The sequence below is a fragment of the Tursiops truncatus genome, chromosome 10 (assembly GCF_011762595.2).
Source record: "Tursiops truncatus isolate mTurTru1 chromosome 10, mTurTru1.mat.Y, whole genome shotgun sequence".
Taxonomy (NCBI): Eukaryota; Metazoa; Chordata; class Mammalia; order Artiodactyla; family Delphinidae; genus Tursiops; species Tursiops truncatus.
This window is the reverse complement of record NC_047043.1, coordinates 54,862,239-54,885,724: the sequence shown is the minus strand read 5'-3', so window position 1 is coordinate 54,885,724 and position 23,486 is coordinate 54,862,239. Positions and strand designations below refer to the sequence as shown.

At 46.3% G+C, this 23,486-nt stretch overlaps 1 protein-coding gene across 3 annotated transcripts in view; it reads right to left on the bottom strand.

Annotated features, from left to right (window-relative positions):
• Nucleotides 1–23,486, bottom strand: part of ITGA9 (integrin subunit alpha 9) — a 352,532-nt gene that overhangs the window by 144,700 nt on the left and 184,346 nt on the right. For all 3 annotated transcript variants that reach the window (XR_004528480.2, XM_033864555.2, XM_033864554.2), the window contains exon 17: nucleotides 13,885–13,961. Coding sequence is in view for 2 of the 3 variants with exons in the window: in XM_033864555.2 (XP_033720446.1) it covers nucleotides 13,885–13,961 (77 nt within the window). In the remaining variant the exon portion in view is untranslated. The remainder of the gene's footprint in view (nucleotides 1–13,884; nucleotides 13,962–23,486) is intronic.

Below are 23,486 nucleotides of genomic sequence, written 5' to 3'. Positions count from 1 at the left end.
TAAACAGAATATGCTATCTGTACGGGTGTAGGTTTCAGCCTCCTCCAACAGTGGGCTATTATACATAGAGTTTGAGATGTGCTTCACATCTTGCCATGCTTTATAAATCCCTTCTAATCATGCAAAACAGACCCACATGGCTATTAACTCCAGATAGAGATCACGGGGCACCTCTGTAAGGCATGTCAACTAAAGTTTACAGAGGGTCAGGGAAATGATTCCTGGGAGTGAATTTCTGCTTTGAAAACCACTTATGTGAAATCAGAAATACCTCTATCTCCCTCATACGTAGCCCCTTTGGATGGTTTTATGCTCATAAAGTAAGAGAAAAGTATTTACTAAGGTGATCTGAACTAAAATAGTGGTTTCCTTAGTAACATTCAGATCGTTCATGTAAATATGTGTTACTTTAAAAAAAAAAAATGTCTATATATCCTCACTGATTTTGCTAGCATCAATGTGGCCCCAGCTCTGGCTCATTTAATAACTCATTTAGTTATAGAATCAGTATTTGCTTCAAAGGCTACCTTCTTTCTAACAAGGCAGACATGAGAAGCCCGAGGGCCCTCCCTGCCCCTCCAAGAAGCTTAGGCTCCCTCCTCCTGCCCCATCTGCTTAACTGTGAAAAGAACTGCTGGTTTCCAGCGAACAGAGGAATTCAAATCCTCATCAGCCTCGACTTGAGGAGTAGTTTCCGGAATCACTAAATCTTACAACATCTGGAACAAATCAGGTTCACCAACTATAACAACTGGATTAAAGACAAACAGTACTTTGGGGGGCAGAGGAATTCCCCAAATTTGCGGGCTGCCCAGAGGTCTGATGCCATGACGGGGATGGTGTGCAGCAATGGATGACCTGACCAGCAGCGGCCCAGTGCCACCCTGCACCACATACACCGCCCGTTAAACTCAGCCAACATGCATTTAAAATGCAAGAAGTGAACCTGCACTTCATGACGCAGGCCAGACAACTCAAGAGAGCCCAAGTCGGCAGGGCCACTGTGGTCCCTCCACAAATAACTCTGTCATGGCCATCATTTTTCCCTGTTTCTAGCTCAAGAACCAAATGGGGAATGTAAATGGTCACAGACAATAAAGCGTATTGAAATTACAAGCCTCCCTGATTTGGAAACTTCTTCCTGTGAGGTGAGCAGTCATAGGGGTCAGAGGAAAGTGGCTCTTCCCACCTGGGTCCCCAAAGGTAGAAACAAGAATAGACACTCCAGATGCACCACTTCAAACAACCACATATGTGCCCATTTGTGCACAAAGTGGCTACCACATTCACCACGATACCCAGTTTCTCTGCTTTGGGCCTGAAGCGTTGGTTTTCTTGAGCTCATCAAAGCTGTGATAGACAGTTACCCGTGTCTTTAACAAACCCAAACAAGGAATGAATGTTTACTTCATCACCAGTGTATCATACATGCTGGGAGCTACAGGGTCCGGGAACTACTTCCTCCAGCGGCTTCTAGGTTTGACCCCACGTTAAAAAAAGAGAAAAATGTGTAATAATATGACACAGGCCTTATAATAAAGTCTCAGTTCTGGATATTATAATAAAAATCTTTTGTCTATTCCGGTAAGCAGAGCAAAAGGTTTGTTTCTCCAACATGTATCTTTTCCCCAAATCAGGGAAAACTTCTAGAACAGGGGTTTTTAACCTGTTTTTGTCACCAGATACTCTTGGAAGTCTAGTGAAGTGAATGGACCCCTTTTCAAAATGTTTTTAAATGCATAAAATGAAAAATAGAGTTATAAAAAACCCAGCTATACAGTGATAATTATGTTTAAAAATATGTGGTTTATGAATATGGGTTTTTAAAATAACATTGAATAATAAGGTTTGGCGGTAGATCACATAGCTACCATAACTTTGAAGTAGAGATGAATGTGAATGATATTTTGAAATATGTGCAACATTGTAACTTGATGTGAAAATATCAGTGATTTCTATGTGTGACAGTCACAGGTCCTGCTAATGTTACTCTGTTTCGTCGTCTACGTTGACAATTGACTACGATGCTAAGTTTTACTTTGAAGTTAGTGAAAATAAAGCTGTGATTGTTTTCCTATCTAAATTCACAGACCCCATGAATTCAAAGTGCAGACCACCAAGAGGATATGAACCCATATCCTCAGGTTAGGAACCTGTGTCCTATGGCAAGTGAGAGGGAGGGACTAACTCAGTGCTGATGAGTCACCAATGATGATGAGAGGCCAGGTAAAGGGAGGGATGGACAGCATGCTTAGCCTCCGACACCAGGAGGAAAAGGAAGATGTGCATTTCTGAAAGGTGTAGAATAAGAGATTTGTAACTGCTGTTGGTTTCCTTCATCTCAATCCTACTCTTCCAGGTCTAACCATGAGCCATCTTTAAAATCGACGAACCTGGGGAAGCTGGACAGAGAGGTGCGTAAATGAGAATTTTCTCCTTCTTGGCTCAGGAGGTTAAATGAATCGTGTTCTTCCACACAAAGAACAATTTTCTTCCAGAAAAAAAATATGAAAACTTGGGATTTCCCTGGTGGTGCAGTGGTTAAGAATCTGCCTGCCAATGCAGGGGACGCGGGTTCGATCCCTGGTCTGGGAAGATCCCACATGCCGTGGAGCAACTAAGCTCCTGTGCCACAACCACTGAGCCTGTGCTCTAGAGCCTGTGAGCCACAACTACTGAGCGCGTGTGCCACAACTACTGAAGCCCACATGCCTAGAGCCCGTGCTCAACAAGAGAAGCCACCGCAATGAGAAGCCTGCACACTGCAACGAGAAGAGTAGCCCCCGCTCACCTCAACTAGAGAAAGCCCACGTGCAGCAATGAAGACCCAACGCAGCCATAAATAAATAAATTTTAAAATATATGAAAACTTAAAAAATGTCTTTTTTTTCCCTTGAAGAAACACAATTGTGGACTGAAACAATGGCATTCACCTCCTGTTCAAATCTCATTATCACAGTAAACATTCTCAAAAAAGAGCCAGCGCTCCTGGCCAGGAAGGCTGCTCACTTCACCTGAGCAGCACGTGACTTTTATGCCCTGAGGACTGTATCTGCTCTGGCTCCCACAGGGAGGACATTTTGCAATGAAAGCTGTATCTCACAGGGGGCCCCTCTCCTTTTATCCCTGCGTCTGGATAGTCCTCTTTAAAAACAAAGTCCTGGGGGAAGAAGCAACCAGAAGTATTCCTAAAAGACACAAAGTCCCACTCACCCCCTGAAGGGACCTCCTACTCATCACTCCACAGTCCTGGTTTTTAAAAATCCAAAAACCCTCCAATTCCAAGAGGGCAGATAAAAGCCCACTGGCAACTGTTTTCCCCCACTCATATCTGATAAATACGTTGAATTTGGTTTCCTTTTGAAACTCACGGTTCTGAAAAAGATTCAGACTTCCTGGCCAGGAGATCTGAGAAGGAACAGATTGTGAGGTGTGAGCTCTCCAGCATCTCAGGTGGGGTTCCCTGGCAGCAAGGAAGGATTCGGGTGGTTGTGAGGGATGCCACGGGAAGCAGGACTGGAGTGGGGAAGAGTCTATGCAAGTAAGACCAAGGTGGTCTTGGGTACAGTCTAGCCTTGGCCTGATTCACAGGGGGCTCTGGAGCACAAAACACAGCATAGAGTTACTGGCACTTGAGGCAAGAGGCTGGCTTTTTGTACCTTAAATCAGCAGTCATTGGAGAGGGCTGCCCAGGATGGGTGTAACCTCTCAGGCAAGGCGACTTTCATGAGGCAAGGGCCCTTCTCAAGATAAGAGGAAGGGCAGCTGTGAGCCTTGGCAGGGGACACTTAATGGCAGCTGGGAACGGGGCACCTGTACCATAAAATGATCTGGGCGCGGCACCAACAGCCTCCACCCAGCCTCATCATTTTTGGATCAAGATCACCTGGAATGGAGTCAGGGAGGAAGCCTCATAAAATCTAGAAGTTCTTTACCTAGTACCTTCCCTCTCATGGCAATTGCAATGAGGTGATTTTTGGGCAGCTCATGTTCTACCTAAGCCTGTCACCTTGGCCCTGGGAGGAGGGGCAGTGACCTCTGGGGAGAAAGCCAAAGTGGTCTTTGGTTTTCCACCTACCAAGAGAAGCAGGGCCACTTTCTGATTTGCCTGAGGTTATATCAGGTGGCTGTAAACAAATTTGGGAGAGATGCTAATAAGAGGGCATGTCCAAGAAAAATATGTTTGGGGGAAGATTTACTTCAGAAAACAAAACAACTGTGCATCTTTGGAATTTGGCTTTTCTTCCAGTAAGTCTGCCCCAGGATGGGTGCGTCTAGCATTTGTGGCAAGAGACCAACACCACAGTCACAGAGAATAAACTGCAAAAATCTTAGCAAAAAAAAACAAAACAAAAAAACCCCAACAGCATGTGGCTCCGTTTGCTCTTGATCTGAGAGAAGTAAAGGATCCATTTGCTACATTCTTTTGGTAAATCCTTTTCTTAGGTTGAATGTCCAGTGAGAAGGAAAACGATAGCCATATCATTTTGGCCCTGCTGGAAAGATGCTTACGCATAAAACCTCTGATGGTTGGATCTATTTGGAAGCCAAGGAAAATATTAGCAAATACTATTTTCTTAGGTACACCTGTGAGGTAGATCCAGCCTTCCTGGGTGGCTGGGGAGGGAGCTGTGAGCATGGTCCCAGCCTCTTCTATGGTTGCCATGGTTACCCCTCAGCTCTGTCTTCAAGGCTCCTCTACAGATTCCCCATCCTCTTACCATCCAGATGGAAAATCTTGGTTAGTGTCTGCTCAGCAGGGGGAGGGCTGTCCCTGATACCCAATATTCATTGGGATGGATCTCTGCTGCTCATGTGTGGTAGGGCCTCACACCAAGGCTGGTCCACCCTTTAGAAAACTACAAATCAGATCCTCCTAGAGATAGGAAGGTATTCCCCAAAGTCATTCCAACTAGTTAGCAGCGCGTCAGAGTGGGAGCAAGAAACAGGCTATTTAAAGACAGAGGCCACAGGTCTAATGGCTAGAACACTGGACTTGGCCTCAGGAACCTCCCAGCAGGTTTTCTTTCCTGCCACTGCTACTGAGCTTTCTTTCTGACCTCAGAAAAGTGACTCAAATCCCTGCCTATCAGCTTCTTGTTCTGCATCTGAAATGCTATGCTATCCATGAGAACCACCAACCATGAAGAAGCTTCGAGCTGGGCTTCTTTCCACCCCGCCTGAGTTACTGTGTAGGACAGTGGAGTCGCTGTCTGTGCTCCTCCTGGGGCTGGGCTGGAGCCAGGGCTGCAAAGCAGCACAGCTGCTTGGCCCAGCTCCACCCAGGTCCCTCCTGGGATGATGGAGCGGGCAGAGGCCTGATCCTCTCTGCCTGAGATGTGCCGTGGACACTTCCCTCACCTGCCATTGCTGCTATCCTCAGGAAAACAGGAACAAAGCTCCCAGCCCTGTACCTGGCTCATGGGTTTTTACTACAGCCAAATGCCCTTCAGCAGGTGGGTGATACACAGTGCCGCTCGGGAGAGAAGGGGAAACAGAGTAAGTTGCAGACACATGCAAGAGGAAATCAAGTTACCACAGTAATGGAGAATGTTAGGGGTTTGGAAATGCGGAAAGAAAGCATTCCCCACAAGTTAGTGGAAAGAAGCCTGGGTGTCAAAAGGTAGTATGACACTTCTGCTGGAAATTCCAGAATGAATGCATCAACTGAGATTCTTTGAGAAAGTGGGTGTAGAAGACGTCGTCCACGCCCTTGCCACCCGCCTCAGACTGTTTCAAATGATCTTGCTGACTTCCAGCTGCCAGTGTCTGAATCTCTGTAGCTGAGGACCTTTCTTCAGAACCAGACCCGGCTGCTGTCTGTCACAGGCTGGAAGGGCACACCCAAACCCAGAGTAGTGCTCAACCAATGACTCTCCATAGCTGGTGTACAAGCACCCCAGCCCCTTCACCCCTCAGAGGCAATAATTTTAAGCTGTGTGCTTCCCACCATTCCCTAGTGTTTCCCTGCAGGATGAAGATCCAGAATCCCCTGCAGGATGAAGATCCAGAATCCCCTGCAGCAGCGGGGTATGATGGGCTGATTGGTAGCCTTTCTCTATTCACATCCTTTGTCTTATGACACATAGCTCCTCCCAGCGGTAAGCACAGTTTATTTCCCCATCCCTTGAATCTGGCTGGCCCTGTGACTTTGCTTTGGCTAACAGAATGTGGCAAAAAGTGAAAACAGACCAGTTCTATAACAGGTCTCATGAGGCCTTGTGCACTGTGTTCTAGATTTTGGACCCCCAAACAGAGACACCTAGCCAACGTGAAGTTGGCTGCAGGTCCATGAAGGAGCCCAGGAGACCAGAAGACCCAAACAGATGAGCCACAGAATCTGGAGCTGAATAAATGGTGGGTTTTCTGAGGCATGAAGTTTGGGGTGATTTGTTACATAGCAATAACTAACTGATACACAGGTGTATGGTGCACCCTATTGGCAGGCTTCCCTGTAAACTTCTTTACTCCTCTACCTTTGTTCCCTGCACTCTCAAATTTACTCTCAAATCCTTGTCTCAAGGTATGCTTTGGAGAGGACTCAAACTCAGACAGGGGGGGCCTCTTCCCTTGTGCTTCCGGGGAACTCCCTCATGTTCCCATGATTATAGTGACCACAGTGAATTATAATTACTGTTTTCATGTGTTTCCCCTTCTAGACCAAGAGCATCGTGTGCAGTAGTTTGTCCCTATTTGTTTTCACCAAGCCTAGTACATCCATGGCAACTGCTCCATCGATATTTGCCATATAAATGAATACACCAGCAGTGTATCACTTCTTGTCAGTTGAGTAGAAGTATTCTGGAAAAGTAGTGCACTCTTCAATACCTCTTCCAGTGTGTGAATGGCTCTTTGTTTGCCTTACTCTGTTGGTCACCTTCCCAGGGGGTTACATCTCGCCCTCCGCCTAGGTAACTCCAACAGAAGGACCACGCACACACCCATTCATCCTTGATGTGGTCCTGAAATGTGAGGGAGACACCTACTGCCTCCCTAGGGAACCCCCATCAGAGCAAGGGAGAGAGGAGAGTGAGGATGAGGAATCCTACTCTCATTCAAAAGGTTCTATTCATTGGAGCATTTCACCTTTCTTTCAAGAACATACCTTTGAAAAAAACCATTCCTATTTCCAGAGATTCCAGAAACAGCCACTACAAAAGCCAGCTGCTCCCGATCAACAAACTTCTGCACTTTTTTGTCCCAGATTTTAGAAAGACAGTGGAGGAAAAAAAATAAATAATGAATCACATGGCTAATATTCTGGTAAGGGCAAAAGTTTTCCAAGATTCTGATCAGCTCCCACTCATCTTCCTTCATAAAATAATAATAATAATAGTGATGATATTACATTTGAGGAAACTGCTGACATAGCAGCCACAAGCTCACGGTCAAATCTGAGGCCCTCCAAGGAGAAAAAAATCCAGCCTACATGTATTAAGAATATCCTGACTCGATGCTTGGACCACCATTTTGGCCCAGCAGGACTGGTGTCTGTGGTCTCCAGTGAGAAAAGCTTTTGAACAGCACCTCACATGTCAGACAGCACAGGGGAAGCATGACTGGGGATGGATGGGAGGCATCTTTGAGGATGGATTTTTTTCTACCCATCCACCTCCTTTCTGTGAGGCTTTTCACACAGAGGAGGACTTTTCCCCCAGCTCCCCAGCCTTGGTCCTTCTGGTCCAGAGCCAGCCTCAGCAACTGAAGCCAGTGTACTGGAAGAGAGCAGGATGCAGAACTGGACACTCCCAGCTTTAATCCCCACCCCCAGCCCCGACCACCATGAGCCCTTGAGCAAGTCACCTGTCTCCCTAAGCCTCTGCGTCCTCCACACTATAAAGAGTGTAATAATACTTACTTCTTAGTGTCACTGACCAGATTAAATGAAATAATACTAGCTCTCATCTACTGAGTGCTTACTATAAGCCAAGCTTTTGGAAGCACTTAAACATGTTTTAATTCGTTAAGTACTCAAAACAACTTTAATAATGTGTTGCTATTATTTCTCCCATTTTACAGAAGAGGAAACAGAGGCACAGAGGTGTGAAGCAACTTGCCCGAGGCTGTGCAGTTGTGCAAACACTACAGTGGACTCTAGCACCTATAGTCCTAGTATAGGGTACCTAGTACATGATGGAAACTCAATAAACAGGGGTCTCTTCCTCTTCATAAAAGAAGACAACTTTACTTCTACCCTATGCTATGCAGTTGATGATTTTGGTCACTGTACCATTTTTAGGAAGGTGAACAATTAGTTTCAAACTCTAAATGGCGCTCTGGGTATAGTGATCCTCCTCTTGAAGGCTGGTTTTTCATGGATGGAGCCACCCATCTCCCAGCCAAGTGTTTTAGGAAATGCACTTGATCCCCCACCCACACCACAAAAATAGCCTTACTAAGGCTACAACCAGAAGACCATTATATGTGGCCACTAGATGGTTCTTCCAACTTCATATATATTCTTACTGTGCCTTTTTACCTCCTTTAAGTGTTCTTTCATTATTGGAGTTGGCTAGCCAGAAGGCACTGAAATTTCCACTCGTCTCCTGTAGGATGCATCAAAGAAAAAATTTTTTTAACTTAACTGCCATAGTGTTTATTTCTCTTTTCTTTATCTTAATCACATGTGATATATTCTTAGGTACTGTGAGTAGTCAGACAGATGAAACAAAACATAGTCGCATCATTTTACAAATGGAATTTTCAGTCCTGTTTAAAGAAACTAAACAGCTTCATCCCTATTCCTGGACATTTTGGAAATGGTGTGTTTTGGAACGAGGCTCAAGACCATTAAAGACTGTAGACTTTTAATTGCAGAGTTGGTTGTTTTAAGAGACAACAGGCCTGCCAGAATTCATGCTCTCTGGAGAGAAAAATAAAAACATCTGTGAGTCCCAGTCACAGACAGCATTTCCTGGCTTGATCCCTGGCCACTTGAGGTGACCCAATCACTCCCAGATATCTTTCTCTCTGTTTTCTCAAGACAAAGAATCCTCAGTCTATGGGTACTTTGGCTGCTTCCCACCACAACACCTTGTACTGTGCTGTCTACCCTGTTGTTGGAGGGACTTTTCTCTGTTACCCCTTGGCTTCAACCTTATAGTACAGTGGATGACAGCCAACAGGAGAGCTAGGCTCTAAACACAGCACGAAAGGCAAAAATTCTGTCCAAATTGTCCTTTTGAAGCCCTTGGGGAGGCACCACGGTGGAGATCAACACAATATCTCTCATAAGCCCAACCCTACCCAAGGTGCTCCTGCACTGAGACCAACAGCGGCCACTCCATGGACCTGAGCCAGGGATGCAGGAACTGAGATGCTAGAGAGAGTAACTGACTCAAAACTCAAGCTGGACCGTACTTTCACTCAGTGGAATACAGAACCCAATGACCCACACCATCTAAATCTCAATCCCCACCCCCACTCCTCTCTCCCTACCCCTTCAGTGTGCCTACCTGCAATTTTATTAGGTAAAATCCATTCATGCTACAATCCTGCTATACCTCCACTGGCTTCAGGATGAAACCCAAACTCATAGGTGTGTCACAATATAGTGTTTCTCTCTCTCTCTCTCTCTCTCTCTCTCTCTCTCATCTCTTACTGTGTTCTCCTGGCCTGTGTTCAGTATTTTGGCCATAAACATCTTGGCCACAAGCATTTTTGCAGCAAATATTTTTGCCACATAACTAATTGACCATAAGGCAATTTTGCCATAAAAGATAAAAGAACTGGTTGATTTATACTACATAAATCTAGGCACTCATAACACTCTACACGGTGACAAGGAGACAGGCAGTCTTAAAGCACTGGATGATAACAGCTACATGTGTCGACTTGATTGTAAACATGGTGATAAAACTTACTGGAAGTACGAAATAAGAGAGGGTAAAGCCAGATTGCATACTCTACTAGAAAATAATAACATAGCAGTTTGCAAATCCTTCAGATATTTGAAGGTGGAGAGTTGAACACACATTTCCCATGAACTTTGGAACATCTATCAATGAACATGTGACAAGATGCCAGGAACACACAACAGTGTAGAGGCTTTCACAACACAAAGCTCAGTTACAAATGTGCATCTCAGTATTTGGAAACTGATCCCTCTCTTAATGGAGGAAGAAATCTTAGCAAAAAAGAAAAAGTGCGATGCTGAACGGGAAAACAAATCACATTTTAAATGTATTCAAGCATTTTGCAATAAAGTCTTTTAATCTTCGTTATTCATTTTTCATGTTCCATTATGTCCTGTTTAATGATGCTCTTTTATTTTTTATTTTTTACAGGAGAATTGCCTTATAGCCAATTAGTTACATGGTGAAAATGCCTGCAGCAAAAAGTCTTGTGGCAAAGATGTTTACAGCAGAGAAGCTCATGGCAAAAATACCTCCGGACCGACTCCTTTACTCCAGATGCCTGCAGATCTGCATGGGTATCCTGCCCTCCACGCCTCTGTGCCTCTGCTCACATTTTCCCTCTGCCCCGAATGTCTGGATGCATTGCCTTTAACTCCTCCTCTTGGAAGCTGTTCCAGGGCCCCATGATGACCCATCTACCTCTCTTCCAGCACTGACCAGGCACTGACAGCACCCAGCTGTCCTCTCCCACCACACCAGGCATCCTGGGAGAGCGGGGCCCACATTTCTTCCCTGACTTGAACAATAAAGAAATGTACATCCCATCCCTGGCAGTAAGGAATCAAGAAAGTTACACAATAACCAAAACAGCTCACTCCTGGTTCAAGCTACCAAGCCTTCCTTTGTCAACCAAATTCAGATCTTGGCTTCCATGAGCAGTTTACTGACTGTGCCTTCTCTCTCTGTGTGCCTGGCTCTGTGCAAAGATCTGGGGAAATTCAAAGTAATGTAAACCCTGGGCTTGGTTTTGTATCTCTACTTAGCCAATTACCAGTTAATGTTTCTCTGATGGCTCCCTTGGGGACATTTATGGGCCCAAGAGTATAATGAAGGTTTGTTTAATGGTGGATTCAGCCAAAAGGCTATTTTGAGAGACTAAGGGGCCTCCTGGGAAATAACTCATCCTAGGGAGATGCTCAGAGCTTTGGTCCAAGGACATTACTTCGGAGATTTGGAAAATCTCCTCCCGCAATCTCTAGGTCTCATGTCTGAGTTGTAGGAAGATGGAATTGCAAGAAAGGCTGAAATAGTCCTGAAAATTATAAGGCACCAGGAAAGCGACACAGAGACCCTGTTTTTTATGTGGTATAATAGATTGCATTATGTTTCCAATTTTCACCCCTCCCTAAATTTGCCTCCTTTGCTGTATGACTGCAGTTCTCCTCGCTAAAAGGGCACAGAACAATAGTTCCCAGTCCCTTGACTTTGAGACTGGTTATATGACTTGCTGTGACCAGTGGAATAAAGCTGAAGTAAGAATGCACCAGCTCTGAACCTAGGCCTTGAGAGTTATCGCGTGTTTCTGCTTGCCCTCTTGCACCGGTGCCATGCTATGAGAAGAATACACCTAGGCTAGGACACTGGTTCCAGCAGGACTGTGAAAGACACATGAAGCAGAGCTGAACTGGGTCACCTTAGCCTAGTTGAGAACCACCTACCCTCTGTTGAACCCCAGATGCATAAGCAAGTCAACCAAGATCCAGTTGAATCCAGCCTGGACCAGCCAACTCTCAGCTGACCTGCAGTTCCCGGAGAATAAACAATTGCTGGTTTAAGCCACTGAGTTTTGGCTAGTTTGTTATACAGCATTTTCTTGTGGTTCTAGCTAGCTGATACATACCGGAGTCTGGGGCCTGGCCACCACACCAGTTGTTCCCATATTATTGATTACTGGGCCCAGAGAACAGACCTGGCTCCGACCAACAGTCCTGAAAGGCCAGGGTAAGGCAGTGGAGGCAGCTTTAGGGAAAAGATGCCTTACTGACCATGAGCCTCGGGTTTTATATTTTAACATATGAAGAGCACAATGCAATACAGATGGATTTGACCGTCCACTAATGGGCAGCAAGAACATTAGGACTCTTCTAATATTTAACCTTAGAGCAAGTGAACATTTTCCCAACACATGAAGTTTTCTACAATCCAAAATACAGTCTGCCTCAAGATAAAACAAATCCACATATTTTTGTTTCATGTTACTTTTCCCCTAAAACACTTTTTGGAAGACCTTTCTAAAACTAAAAGTCATGATCTGATAACTTATGAACCTTCTTTAGAATTGGTTTCTCTCATAATCCCAGGAGGACCTTCTGACTAATGTTAAAACAATTCCAATACCCACTTATCAGTTTGAAATACTTTTCTAAGCTTGGCACAACATGTGCTACTTTAATCTACTACACTAAGTCCTAAGTAAAAGTAATGCTAATTAATATTTAAGAGGTTTGGAAGAGTATCTGTGTGTATGCGGAGGGGCGGATGGGGGGCAGTTACGTCACCTTTCCCCCGATAAATGTAAACAAAAGAAAAAGAATCTTATGGGATATGGGGATATATGTATACATATAGCTGATTCACTTTGTTATACAGCAGAAACTAACACACCATTGTAAAGCAATTATACTCCAATACAGATATTAAAGAAAAAAAAATTCTTACTATTACTTTCCTTTGATGAATAACAGGTTATTTATCAACAGAAGTAAAGACGTCCTAGTGTAGTTACTGGTTCGTGATGGGATATTTCTTTCATTCCACCCAAACTTAACTCTCACAGTTAAGACACACAGTATGGCATTTTAGAGGATACCTATCAACACTGATGACTGTTTTTGAGAAATGGTAATAAATAGCATGGAGGCTAAAACAATCTCTCAGAAGGAATTGTCTCGAAAGGAACCCATTCCCTGAAACGTGGTTAAATGACTCAGGACCAGCACCTTCAAGAAGTCTGAAATAAAAGGTTGGCAGAGAGAAAAACAGAAGGCTTTTACGGAAGGTTCACCTTTAGCTGAGGGTTCACGTTCTGTAGGAGGAAGCCCTGCTCCAGGAGACTGGCTGTCTGTTCCCTGGATCAGGACAGCCGCCCCTCTCTTCCACCTGCTCCTGCCACAGAACCATTGCTTGTTGTTAAAGCACAACACTTTAAGTGTGGGGAAAAAAATAAAAAGAACCTTTATAGTAGTTCCCGTATTCCTTTATATAATAATAAACTGAATCATAGGGGTTGTTCCAAACAGTTAAATATTGGCAATTTCACATGGCTCAACTTAATACAATGAGTAAACCTAAAATACACTCCTCAGGACTACCCTGGTGGCTCAATGGTTAAGAATCCTCCTGCCAATGCAGGGGACACGGGTTTGAGCCCTGGTCCGGGAAGATCCCACGTGCCACGGAGCAACTAAGCCCGTGAGCCACAACTACTGAGCCTGCGCTCTAGGGCCCGTGAGCCACAGCTACTGAGCCCATGTGCCACAACTACTGAAGCCCACGTGCCTAGAGCCCATGCTCGGCAACAAGAGAAGCCACCGCAATGAGAAGCCCACGCACCACAAGGAAGAGTAGCCCCCGCTCGCCACAACTAGAGAAAGCCCGCACACAGCAACGAAGACCCAACGCAGCCGAAAATAAAATAAAATAAATAAATTTTAAAAAACATTACATTAAAAATAAAATACACCCCCCAACACATACACATCACCAATACTCAGGGAAATCAGAAATACAAAACTCTAATTGTGAGATATGTGAGACTACAAACAAAACAAAAACCAAACTATCCCCCCAAATAATACTTGTTGTTAAAATTACAGTATAATATACACTTTCTTAAATTGCAACTTTTCATTTTAAACCCACCTCTATTTACCCTCTTCGGTGGGGAAATCTGCACATGCAGACTTTGGGCCTGAAGTCAGGACAAACAGCTTCCCAGAACAAAGTCAAGAAGGGGGCACTGACTCACCTGGAGAGTAACAGGTGACCCTGAAGCTGCAGGTCGGCGGCACAGTCCTCAGATCGGCAATTCCTTTCAAACACGGTCTGTGAGGGAGACACAAGAGGAAAAGCAAAACAGGGTTAGTGGTAAACGAGTAAATAACAGCTAACCACTTCCTTCCAAATCAGCGGGAATTCTTCCCGTGTGCTTGAGGCACAGCGAGGCCAAACAATACCAAAAAGTCGGAGTTTGGAGCAGACAAAGGTTTACTGCAGGGCCCTGCAAGGAGTCAGCGTCTCATGCCTTAAAAACCCTAAACTCCCTGAAAGCTTTCAGCAAAGCCCTTTTACAGGAAAGGTGAGGGAGGGGCGGGGTTCATTGTTGGAATCTTCTTGGTGTCAGATCCTTTGTTCCTGAGGTCGGGTCACATATTCCTGTAAACGTCCACCAAACAAATGTTAGTCTCTGTTATGACAAGATGGGGCAAGGTCCCAAGGCTCAACTTTCGCCCTCCAAGGTCCTCGTTAAGAGGCTGGCGGCGCCCTCAGGGCCAGGTCCCCAGGCGCCCAGGACCCAGCCGGCCCTCAGGCTCCTGAGGCCGCCCAACTGGGGGCCAGGTCCCGCCGACTGCGACCCAGGGTGGCTGTCGCCGCCATTAGGTCGCGGAGGTGGGCATGGGGGAGAGGTTCGCCGCTGCCTCAAGGCCGGAGCCCAGTGACAAGGGGCCCTCGGCCTGCCCCCGGGCCCCCAGCTCACCCGCCGGTGGAGGCCGAAAGGCCTGGAGGGTCCCGGGGAGAAGGCCGTGACCCATCTGTCTCCACACTCTCCGCCGCAATGACCGCTTCCCTGTTGACCCGGCGGAGTGGGACGTCTAACCACCGCGCCCCGGATCTCGCGCTGAGGGTCTCGCGGTAAACGCCACGCAGCTGCCCCGCCCCTATTACAATTCGGGTAAGTCCCCCACCCCCATGGAGCCAGGTCCCGCAGGGCGAGGGGTCCTCAGCAGTTAACAAGGAAACCCAAGTCAGGGGTGGCCTTGACCACAGAAGGCACCCCTTGTCTGATTCGTCTCTTAGGCTGCTCAAGTGCTTCTTCAAGTAGTTGTTTCAAGAAAGGTACACGGTAGGTGTTCTTCCCATCTTTGAGATGATCTTTAAATGCTCTCAGATCGGAATGAATAATAACCCATGTGAGTCAAGAACTCTTAGGTTACAGTCTGGTCATTTCCCTCTGCTGTCGTGGCGAGGCAGAAAATCCGTATTTGATGTGGGTTCTGCCTGAACGAGGGGTTCATACTATAATTTTTAATTCCAAAGGGGAAAGTCAAAGGCAATTAGGCTCTGAGGCCAAGGGCACCACAACCAACTGAAGGGATCCTGTCTCGGCAGGGCAGCTGGTAGCTATCAGGATGGAGTGTCCTTTCTCTAACCAAGGCTGGGCCTCCTGGGCCTCCAGGGCCTCCACCCAGTGCTGGGGCCTAAAGCTCACTATGCCACACCCGACATCTTTCCAGGGGGCTTGCAGCGTGTGCCTGAGCTGAGCCTACCTGTGGAGGGCAGCCGGGAATCAGGAGCAGCTCTGGGGAGGAGTTACAGTTTTCTTCTCTCTGTGGTACCCGGCGGGCTTGTCTGTCCTTTCCTCTGGTCTCAATCTCTCTGATGTCTCTAATCTGTGAACAGCAGGCTTCCTGAGTCCACACGGACAGAGACTCTTCACTAGTTAGATGCCTTTGATCACTTTGGTGGGATTTTGGAGAGAGGAGCCTGTGGCCGTTTTTCAGTTGTCATTTATTCACTATTCAACTTCTCTGTCATCACTACTCATATTTCTGGGTCCCCCTCTAACACATACAGAGAACATAGTTCCACGTGATTCATCCTACTCCCACAAGACAAGTCCAGGCAGCTTCTCTGAGCATCCATGTGGACTCCAGCAAACGTGCTGGCCAACGAACAATCTAGACCCAACCAGGCAGAGTAACTTTGCTTATGGAAATTCATATTCCTGTGTCACATTTCCAAAAGAATAATATGTCCCAGACAACATTCCCTGCCGTGAGTGTGGGGGAAAAACTCATGAAAGTCTTGAGCAAAAAAAGGACATTCCCATGTTCTTTTAGCCAACACTGGGGGCAAAGAGAGAGCCAAATTTCCAGGAGATTTTAATAGGGGGCATTTGTGATTTATCTGCCATCTCAGTCAAGGAGAAAACAGGAATAAGTGGATGTGAGGTCTGCATGAATATCTCAGGTGGGAAAAGGCAGCTTTCCGAGGTTAGAAATGAGGAGAAACACCAAAGATGACTTTACCACCAAGCTGATGAAACTTCAGGCTGAAGGGCCTTCACTGACACGCTCCCACCGGGGCCTTGCACCTCACGTTCTATTCATGATGTTACTTGATTTTCCCCAAGAGAAGCTCTCCTCCCAAATCATATAAGCTTTAGGCTTTACTAAACCCAGCTCTGCCCCTGGTGACAGGCTTCTCTTTACAAATGTTTCTCCCATTTTACAGGCAAGAGACAGTCTGACTTCCAGCCTTTGGAGGTGGGGTGCGGTGGGGTGGGGAGCAGGTGAGAACTGACAAGGAGGAAGGGACCTACAGCCATCCCGTGGCACACAATCTGAAAAAATGAGGTGCCTGCCCTCCTCAGCTCCATCTCCCTGGCTCTCCTGTGCCAGCCACCCCTTAGCCTGGCCGTATAACTTCCCACCTCAGGGCCTCCCCACATGCTGAGTCCAAATGCCTCCACCGGGTTCACCTGGTATGTGTCCTTTCATCCTTCAATGAGCAAATCAAAACCACATCCCTGAGTCCCTGATAAGCTTGGGCTCTGTCATAAGTTCTTGTAGTTCATGTACTTTTCCTTCTACTGCTCATCTCGATTGTAAATAATTAATTTTATCATTACGTGTTTCCCGTTTGTCTCCCCTGCTAAAATGATGCTCCAGGACTGTATTGGTCTTGTTCACCCCTGTGCCTTCCCTCAGACCCCAGCATGTAGAAGCTGCCACACTGGAGGACCCCACATGCTCTGAGAGATGGGGTGACCGTTGGAACATGGGCCAATGAGAATACACTGCTCATCAACACCAAAGCTGTAGCCCCCCCAGCAAAGAACTGTTGCTCAGCTACAAGCTCTGTCCTTGGTCTGACTTTCCCTTGTACTCTGCTATTTCCTGTCCCTGAAACTAACTTCTCTAGCTGTTAAGTCCTCCAGTGCTGCTGAATTTCCTTCCAACAAAGGCAAGCACTGAGTCTGCCATACACACACTCACACACAAAAACTGGGTGTATACACACACACACACACACACACACACACACTCACATACACATTAGTTGAGTGCTTACACTGACCAGCTAAAATTAAGCACAAACTATAGTGAGAAGATAAAGCACAAGCTTAGAAATCAGTCCAGGACTCAATTTCCACATTTACAAAATTAAAATAACAGCATTAGTGACAATCTTGTTAATCCACATTAGCATTTAGCTGGGAGTGGGAGTTTGTGGCTATTACACTGTTCTTGTTTTAGGCATCACTGTCTACACCAGCAAATGTGAATGACAATGATGGTATGTAAGAGTGAGGTAAGAGTGAGCTCCATGAAGATTCCCTAGTGGACAGTGCAGTACAAGACCATGGAGAGAGAATCAAAATGAATCTCTCTCTGTGTAGACGACTGTACTTTCTGAAAACCAATGCACGATGTCTCCCATTGCACTCTTTACAATGTGACTCTGAGATTCCTCCCACAGAGAATGGCGTCAATACTTTACCCTTTGAATCTGGGTGGATCTGTGGCTGCAGAGAAGTGGTGCTTTGCAATTTCCAAGCCTAGTCATCAAAAGTACTAGAGGTTCCTCTGAGTTCTCCTGCGGCATTAGCTCCTGGACTATAGCTACTACCCTACAAGGAAGCCATGGAGAGGCCCACGTGGAGAGAAACTAACCGGCAGCATCAACTCGAGGCCACGGAAGTCAGCCGCCATGGAAATGGGTCCCCCAGCCCCACCAAGCTGCCATGATGTGGAGCAGAGATGAGCAGCTCTGACCAGGCCCTGCCAAATTTCAAATTCATGAACAAAATGAATGACTGCTGTTATTTTAGGCCACTACATTTTGGGATAGTTTATTTTACAGAAATAGTTTACTGGAATATTCCTCAACCTAATGGCCTCCCCTAACTTGGGTAATGGTGTGAACAAAAGTGGCTGTGCATTCCAAGCCCTGGCAAAGCCTTGGCTTAGGCAAGACCCTCCCCAGGCTGGGAATGAAGTTGTCTTATAGGTAAAATATCAAGACAGCAGGGAATCAAGAGACCTGTGTCATCCACCTTGGAGACTGAAGTTGAAACTCAGAGATCCTGCGCTTGGGACCTGGATTCGTCTCTCTGGGGCAAGTGACAGTTTTGTTTCCTGAGGAACTGAAAAACATCTCTCTGGGGCAGAAGCGGGGGCAGTCTGAAGCCTCAGAATGCTAGCTGACAGCATAGTTTCCAGGAGCAAGTAAAAAATATCTCTCCTGTACAAAGCGGAAAGAGTACAGGTTCTCCCTGAAGCCAATGGGCCAAACTACCAATTTTCCAACTTCTCCTCTGCCTGCTTCTCCGCGTCTCCCTAACCCTCTGGGCAAACACAGGCCTGGCTGCCTAAATCAGGCAAATCTCAACCCAGCTTGGAAGCAGTCTCTCCCACCTCCTTCCAGCCTCGACCTCTGATTGGAAAATCCCTGTCAATTTTTTTTTTTTTTTAACCTGGAAGCAGCCATTCTGGAAAATGGAAACAGAGCTAAGAAGACATCATCTCTGAGGACGTCCCTGGTGGCACAGTGGTTAAGAATTTGCTTGCCAATGCAGGGGACACCGGTTCAAGCCCTGGTCCGGGAAGATCCCACATGCCACGGAGCAACTAAGCCCGTGCGCCACAACTACTAAAGCCTGCACGTTCTAGAGCCCGTGCTCCGCAACAAGAGAAGCCACCACAATGAGAAGCCCACGCACCGCAACGAAGAGTAGCCCCCGCTCGCTGCATCTAGAGAAAGCCCGCGCGCAGCAAAGAAGATCCAATGCAGCCAAAAATAAATAAAGAAACTAAAAAAAGAAAAAAAAAAAAGAAGACATCATCTCTGATTCCTCTCTGTCTACAGGAGATTAAACTCCTTCTCTCAGGAGACGACTGTTTCCTGCCTTGGGCTTTGCAGTCTGGACACCCAGTGGCCTCCCCAGCCTCATGGACTAGATTTCCATGCTGGCTCCTTTCTCACCCTAGTCTTCATCTCAGCTTTCCCTGGAGAATACACTTTTCTTTTTGAAATCCTTTCTCCAGCTTCTCCTCCAATCCTTACTCTACTTGTTTTAGAGTAAGGTTGGCAGATTTTTCTGTAAAGGGCCAGACAGTAAATATTTTCAGCCTTGAGGGCCAGATGGTCTCAGCTACAACTGCTCAGCTCTGTTGCTAGAGCAAAAGCAGACATATGTAAAGGAATGGCCATGGTTGTGTCAGTAAAACTTTATTTATAAAAACAGGCAGCAGGCTAGATTTGGCCAGCAGACTGTAGTTTGCCCATTCCTGTTCTAGAATATTTGGATACTTGTTTCCTCATTCCCTTTAGGCCAGGGGGGTTGGGGGGAGGGTAGAAGACAATGAATTCAGTTCAATTTAAATTTTGCTCTGAACCAGAGCACAGAGGCTGGAGTTGGCTGTGTTTTTCTCATAAAGCTGTGGCCACCAAGGCCAAAACAACCTTGGGTGCGTGTGATAGCTCAATGGCTGCCCTGGCCAAGGCTGACTTCAGAAAAGCAGTCGCCCAGGTGCTCAGGCCTTGGAGGGCCGATTTTCTCCCACCCAAATCTACAGTGGAAAAATCTGCACTGATCTAGCAGGAAGTAGGATTCTTAGTCTATTCCAGCTGTCACGTTCAGAAGAGGCTCAGTTTCTTGAAGTTGGTGATATTAGCTTTAAAAATATACAAATCATTGATGTAGGATAGACACTGTTTATAGGGTTGCCATGGCAAACCGGTCCCATGCTGACACCTGAGAAAATAGGACAATTGGATTGGGTGGGAATTAATGCTTTTCAAATCCCAGCCCAAGGCTGTTTGTAAGCTAAAATGAGCGAGACATTTCCTGATGGGCAATCTGACTTTGCAGAAGGTGTCTGCCTGGACAACAGGAGGGACATTTCTGAACTGCTGTTCCTCCCATCATCCCACATAAGTTCCCAGAGGCCCCAGCCATAGGTAATTCATGCCTGCAGCCCCCAGCACCTAGCATAGTATTAAACATTTGTATTTGTGTGTGTGTGTGTGTGTGTGTGTGTGTGTGTGTAAATGCCATGACCTGAGTGTAAGAGGTTTCTCCTTCCCGATTCCATTTTAATGCTTTTTCCAGAATGCAAAATTGTCCTTAATGTGGCACATTAAAGACCTCATTCCTGGGTGGTCCCAGGAATTTCAGCTCTATTGAGTCTTATACCCAAATGAAGGAAGAGTCTCATAGCTTGGTATTTAAAATCAGGTCACGGGCTTCCCTGCTGGCGCAGTGGTTAAGAATCCGCCTGCCAATGCAGGGGATTTGGGTTCGAGCCCTGGTCCGGGAAGATCCCACATGCCGCGGAGCAGCTAAGCCCGTGCGCCACAACTACTGAAGCCCGCATGCCTAGAGCCCATGCTCCGCAACAAGAGAAGCCACCGCAATGAGAAGCCTGAGCACTGCAACAAAGAGTAGCCCCACTCACTGCAACTGGAGAAAGCCTGCACACAGCAACGAAGACCCAACGCAGACAAAAATAATAAATAAAATAAATAATAAATAAATAAATAAATAAAATAAAATCAGGTCATGCAGACAGACTTGCTTTCTAAAGAACAGCACATCCACAAGAATAAATGAAAGACAAATACTTTGTAAAATTAAAGCTGAGAAATTCCTTCTATCTCAGGGTCTGTATAAATTGTCCTTTCAGATTTTGAAATCATGGGAGGAGTCCAGTTGGTTTCCCTTTAAACAACAAACGTGGTACTGATTTTGCTTCATGTCCCCCATGGAAAAACTGGAAGTGATAAATGCTTCTGTCTTTTGGGTATCCCTTGGTTTACTCCATGGCCCTGTGGTTTGGAGAACAGCCCCCACTGCCTGAAGGCAACATTCTGAAGATCTAGTTCAATCCCCATGAAGAAGTGAGTGGGAGGAGGAACTGCTCAGGGAGGTCCTGCCCACACGGGCCTACATCTGGCCTCTGGACCCTCCCAGTGTCCTTTCCAGGTCTGTCTGAGACTTGGTGGCTTTTTGCAGGCCATATTTCAAGTCCCTCTACAACAACCTCAGCCATCAACTCCCCTCTAGGGATCTCCTGCCTTCCAGGACCAGAATTTCCTTCTTTTTTTCTTATAAATTTATTTATTTATTTTCAGCTATGTTGAGTCTTCGTTGCTGCGTGTGGGCTTTCTCTAGTTGCGTCAAGTGGGAGCTACTCTTCCGTTGCGATGCACAGCCTTCTCATTGCAGTGGCTTCTTTTATTGTGGAGCACGGGCTTTAGGCGTGAGGGCTTCAGTAGTTGTGGCGCACCGGCTCAGTAGCTGTGGCTCACGGGCTCTAGAGCGCAAGCTGAGTAGTTGTGGCACACAGGCTTAGTTGCTCCGCGGCATGTGGGATCTTCCCAGACCAGGGCTCGAACCCGTGTCCCCTGCATTGGCAGGTGGATTCTTAACCACTGCGCCACCAGGGAAGCCCCAGAATTTCTTTCATTTCTTCTTTTTTTTTTAAAGGGCCAGAGTTTCTTTGCCTTGATTTTTACCCTGGAATCTTTTGTGTTCTTTTATCTTTTTAAGAAAAGGTTGCTGTTAGTCACAAGAGGCAGAAAACAGAACCAACAAGTTCAAAAAAAGGGTCTGGTGCTGTCAGAGAAAAGGAAGAGTATTCTAGCCATGCTTCTTTTTTTTTTTAAATTTGGCTGCGCTGGGACTTAGTTGCAGCATGCGGGATCTTTAGTTGTGGCATGCGGGCTCCTTTAGTTGCGGCACGTGGGATCTAGTTCCCTGACCAGGGATGGAAGCCGGACCCCCTGCATTGGGAAGCACGAAGCCTTAACCACTGGAGCACCAGGGAAGTCCCTAGCCATGCTTCTAAAAGCTGCTGAGTCAGACGTAGTCAGGCAACTAGGAGTGAGAAAGATGGCTTCAAACTGGAGAGGACGCCAGGGGGACCTCTCCTCCCCTGTCTGCAAGAACATCATGTGAATGGGCTCCAGGTAGCATTTCAAGTAGCAAGAGCCTGGCCTTTGACTTCCTGAATCATCTCAGAAGATACCAAGAGAGAAGCTAAGATTTCTTCCCCAGCTAGAGACCATCCACTGGATGTGCACCCTTGCTTGTTTACACACACACTCCACGTGCTTGTGCGGGAGGTTTTTAATAAAGCAGGACAATGTAGAAGAAGATCCAACAGGCTGAAGATTTGGAGGAAAACCACTGTTTTCTTCTGAAAAGAGTTTTGGAGGACCAGAACACATTCTTTCCAGAAAACTGCAAAGATAATGGTTGTAATTCAGTTTGCTAATCTTTTGTTAAGGATTTTTGCATCTATGTTCATCAGCGATATTGGCCTATAATTTTTTTTTGGGTGTTGTTCTTGTCTGGTTTGGGATTAGGGTAATGCTGGCCTCGTAAAATGAGTTAGGATGTGTTCCCTTCTCTTCCGATTTGTTTTGGAAGAGTTTGATAAGGATAGGTATTAAACCTTTTTTTTTTCTTTTTTTCGGTACGCGGGTCTCTCACTGCTGTGGCCTCCCCCGTTGCAGAGCACAGGCTCCGGACGCACAGGCTCAGCGGCCATGGCTCATGGGCCCAGCCGCTCTGCGGCATGTGGGATCCTCCCAGAGGGGGGCACAAAGCCGTGTCCCCTGCATCAGCAGGCGGACTCTCAACCACTGCGCCACCAGGGAAGCCCTAAATCTTCTTTGAATATAAATAAAAAGAAATAAAGAATCGCATGCTGCGGGAGTTCCCTAGTGGTCCAGTGGTTAGGACTTGGCACTTTCACTGACGTGGCCTGGGTTCAATCCCTGGTTAGAGAACTAAGATCTCGCAAGCCGCATAGCGGGGCCAAAATAAAAATAAAGAATCTCATGCTAAAAAAAATTGCAAAGATAAAGTATAACACTGAAGAAGAAATTGTAAAAATTCAACAGGTGACTACAAGTACAGCCCAGCCTTTGATAGTAGGTGTAACCTCTCCTTTGCTCTTTGGATTAACCTTGACGGGAAGCCTGAGAAACAGATACAGCCAGACTTCCGTGGTCAGTAATGTTGAACTACATACTTGTTTTCCTCACTTGTACTTGAAAGTGGATGGTTTTCACAGGTGTTTCACCACGGTGCCCTTTCTGAGAAGATTAGCCAGAGGCTGATGCCAAACAGCTAATGCCTATAAAAGTAGGACTGATCAGGCTGATATAGGGAGGGGGGTGGACACCTCCTCCTCTAACACCCCTTCTCCTCCACTGCACCAACCTGCTCCCTTGAATCCAGGTGTGTGCTCTGGAACCCGCAGGTTGGATGGTCTCTGAGACCTGTCCGGCTCTGACGTCTGGAGTTACTCTGCTCTCTCCTCCCTGCCAACCCCT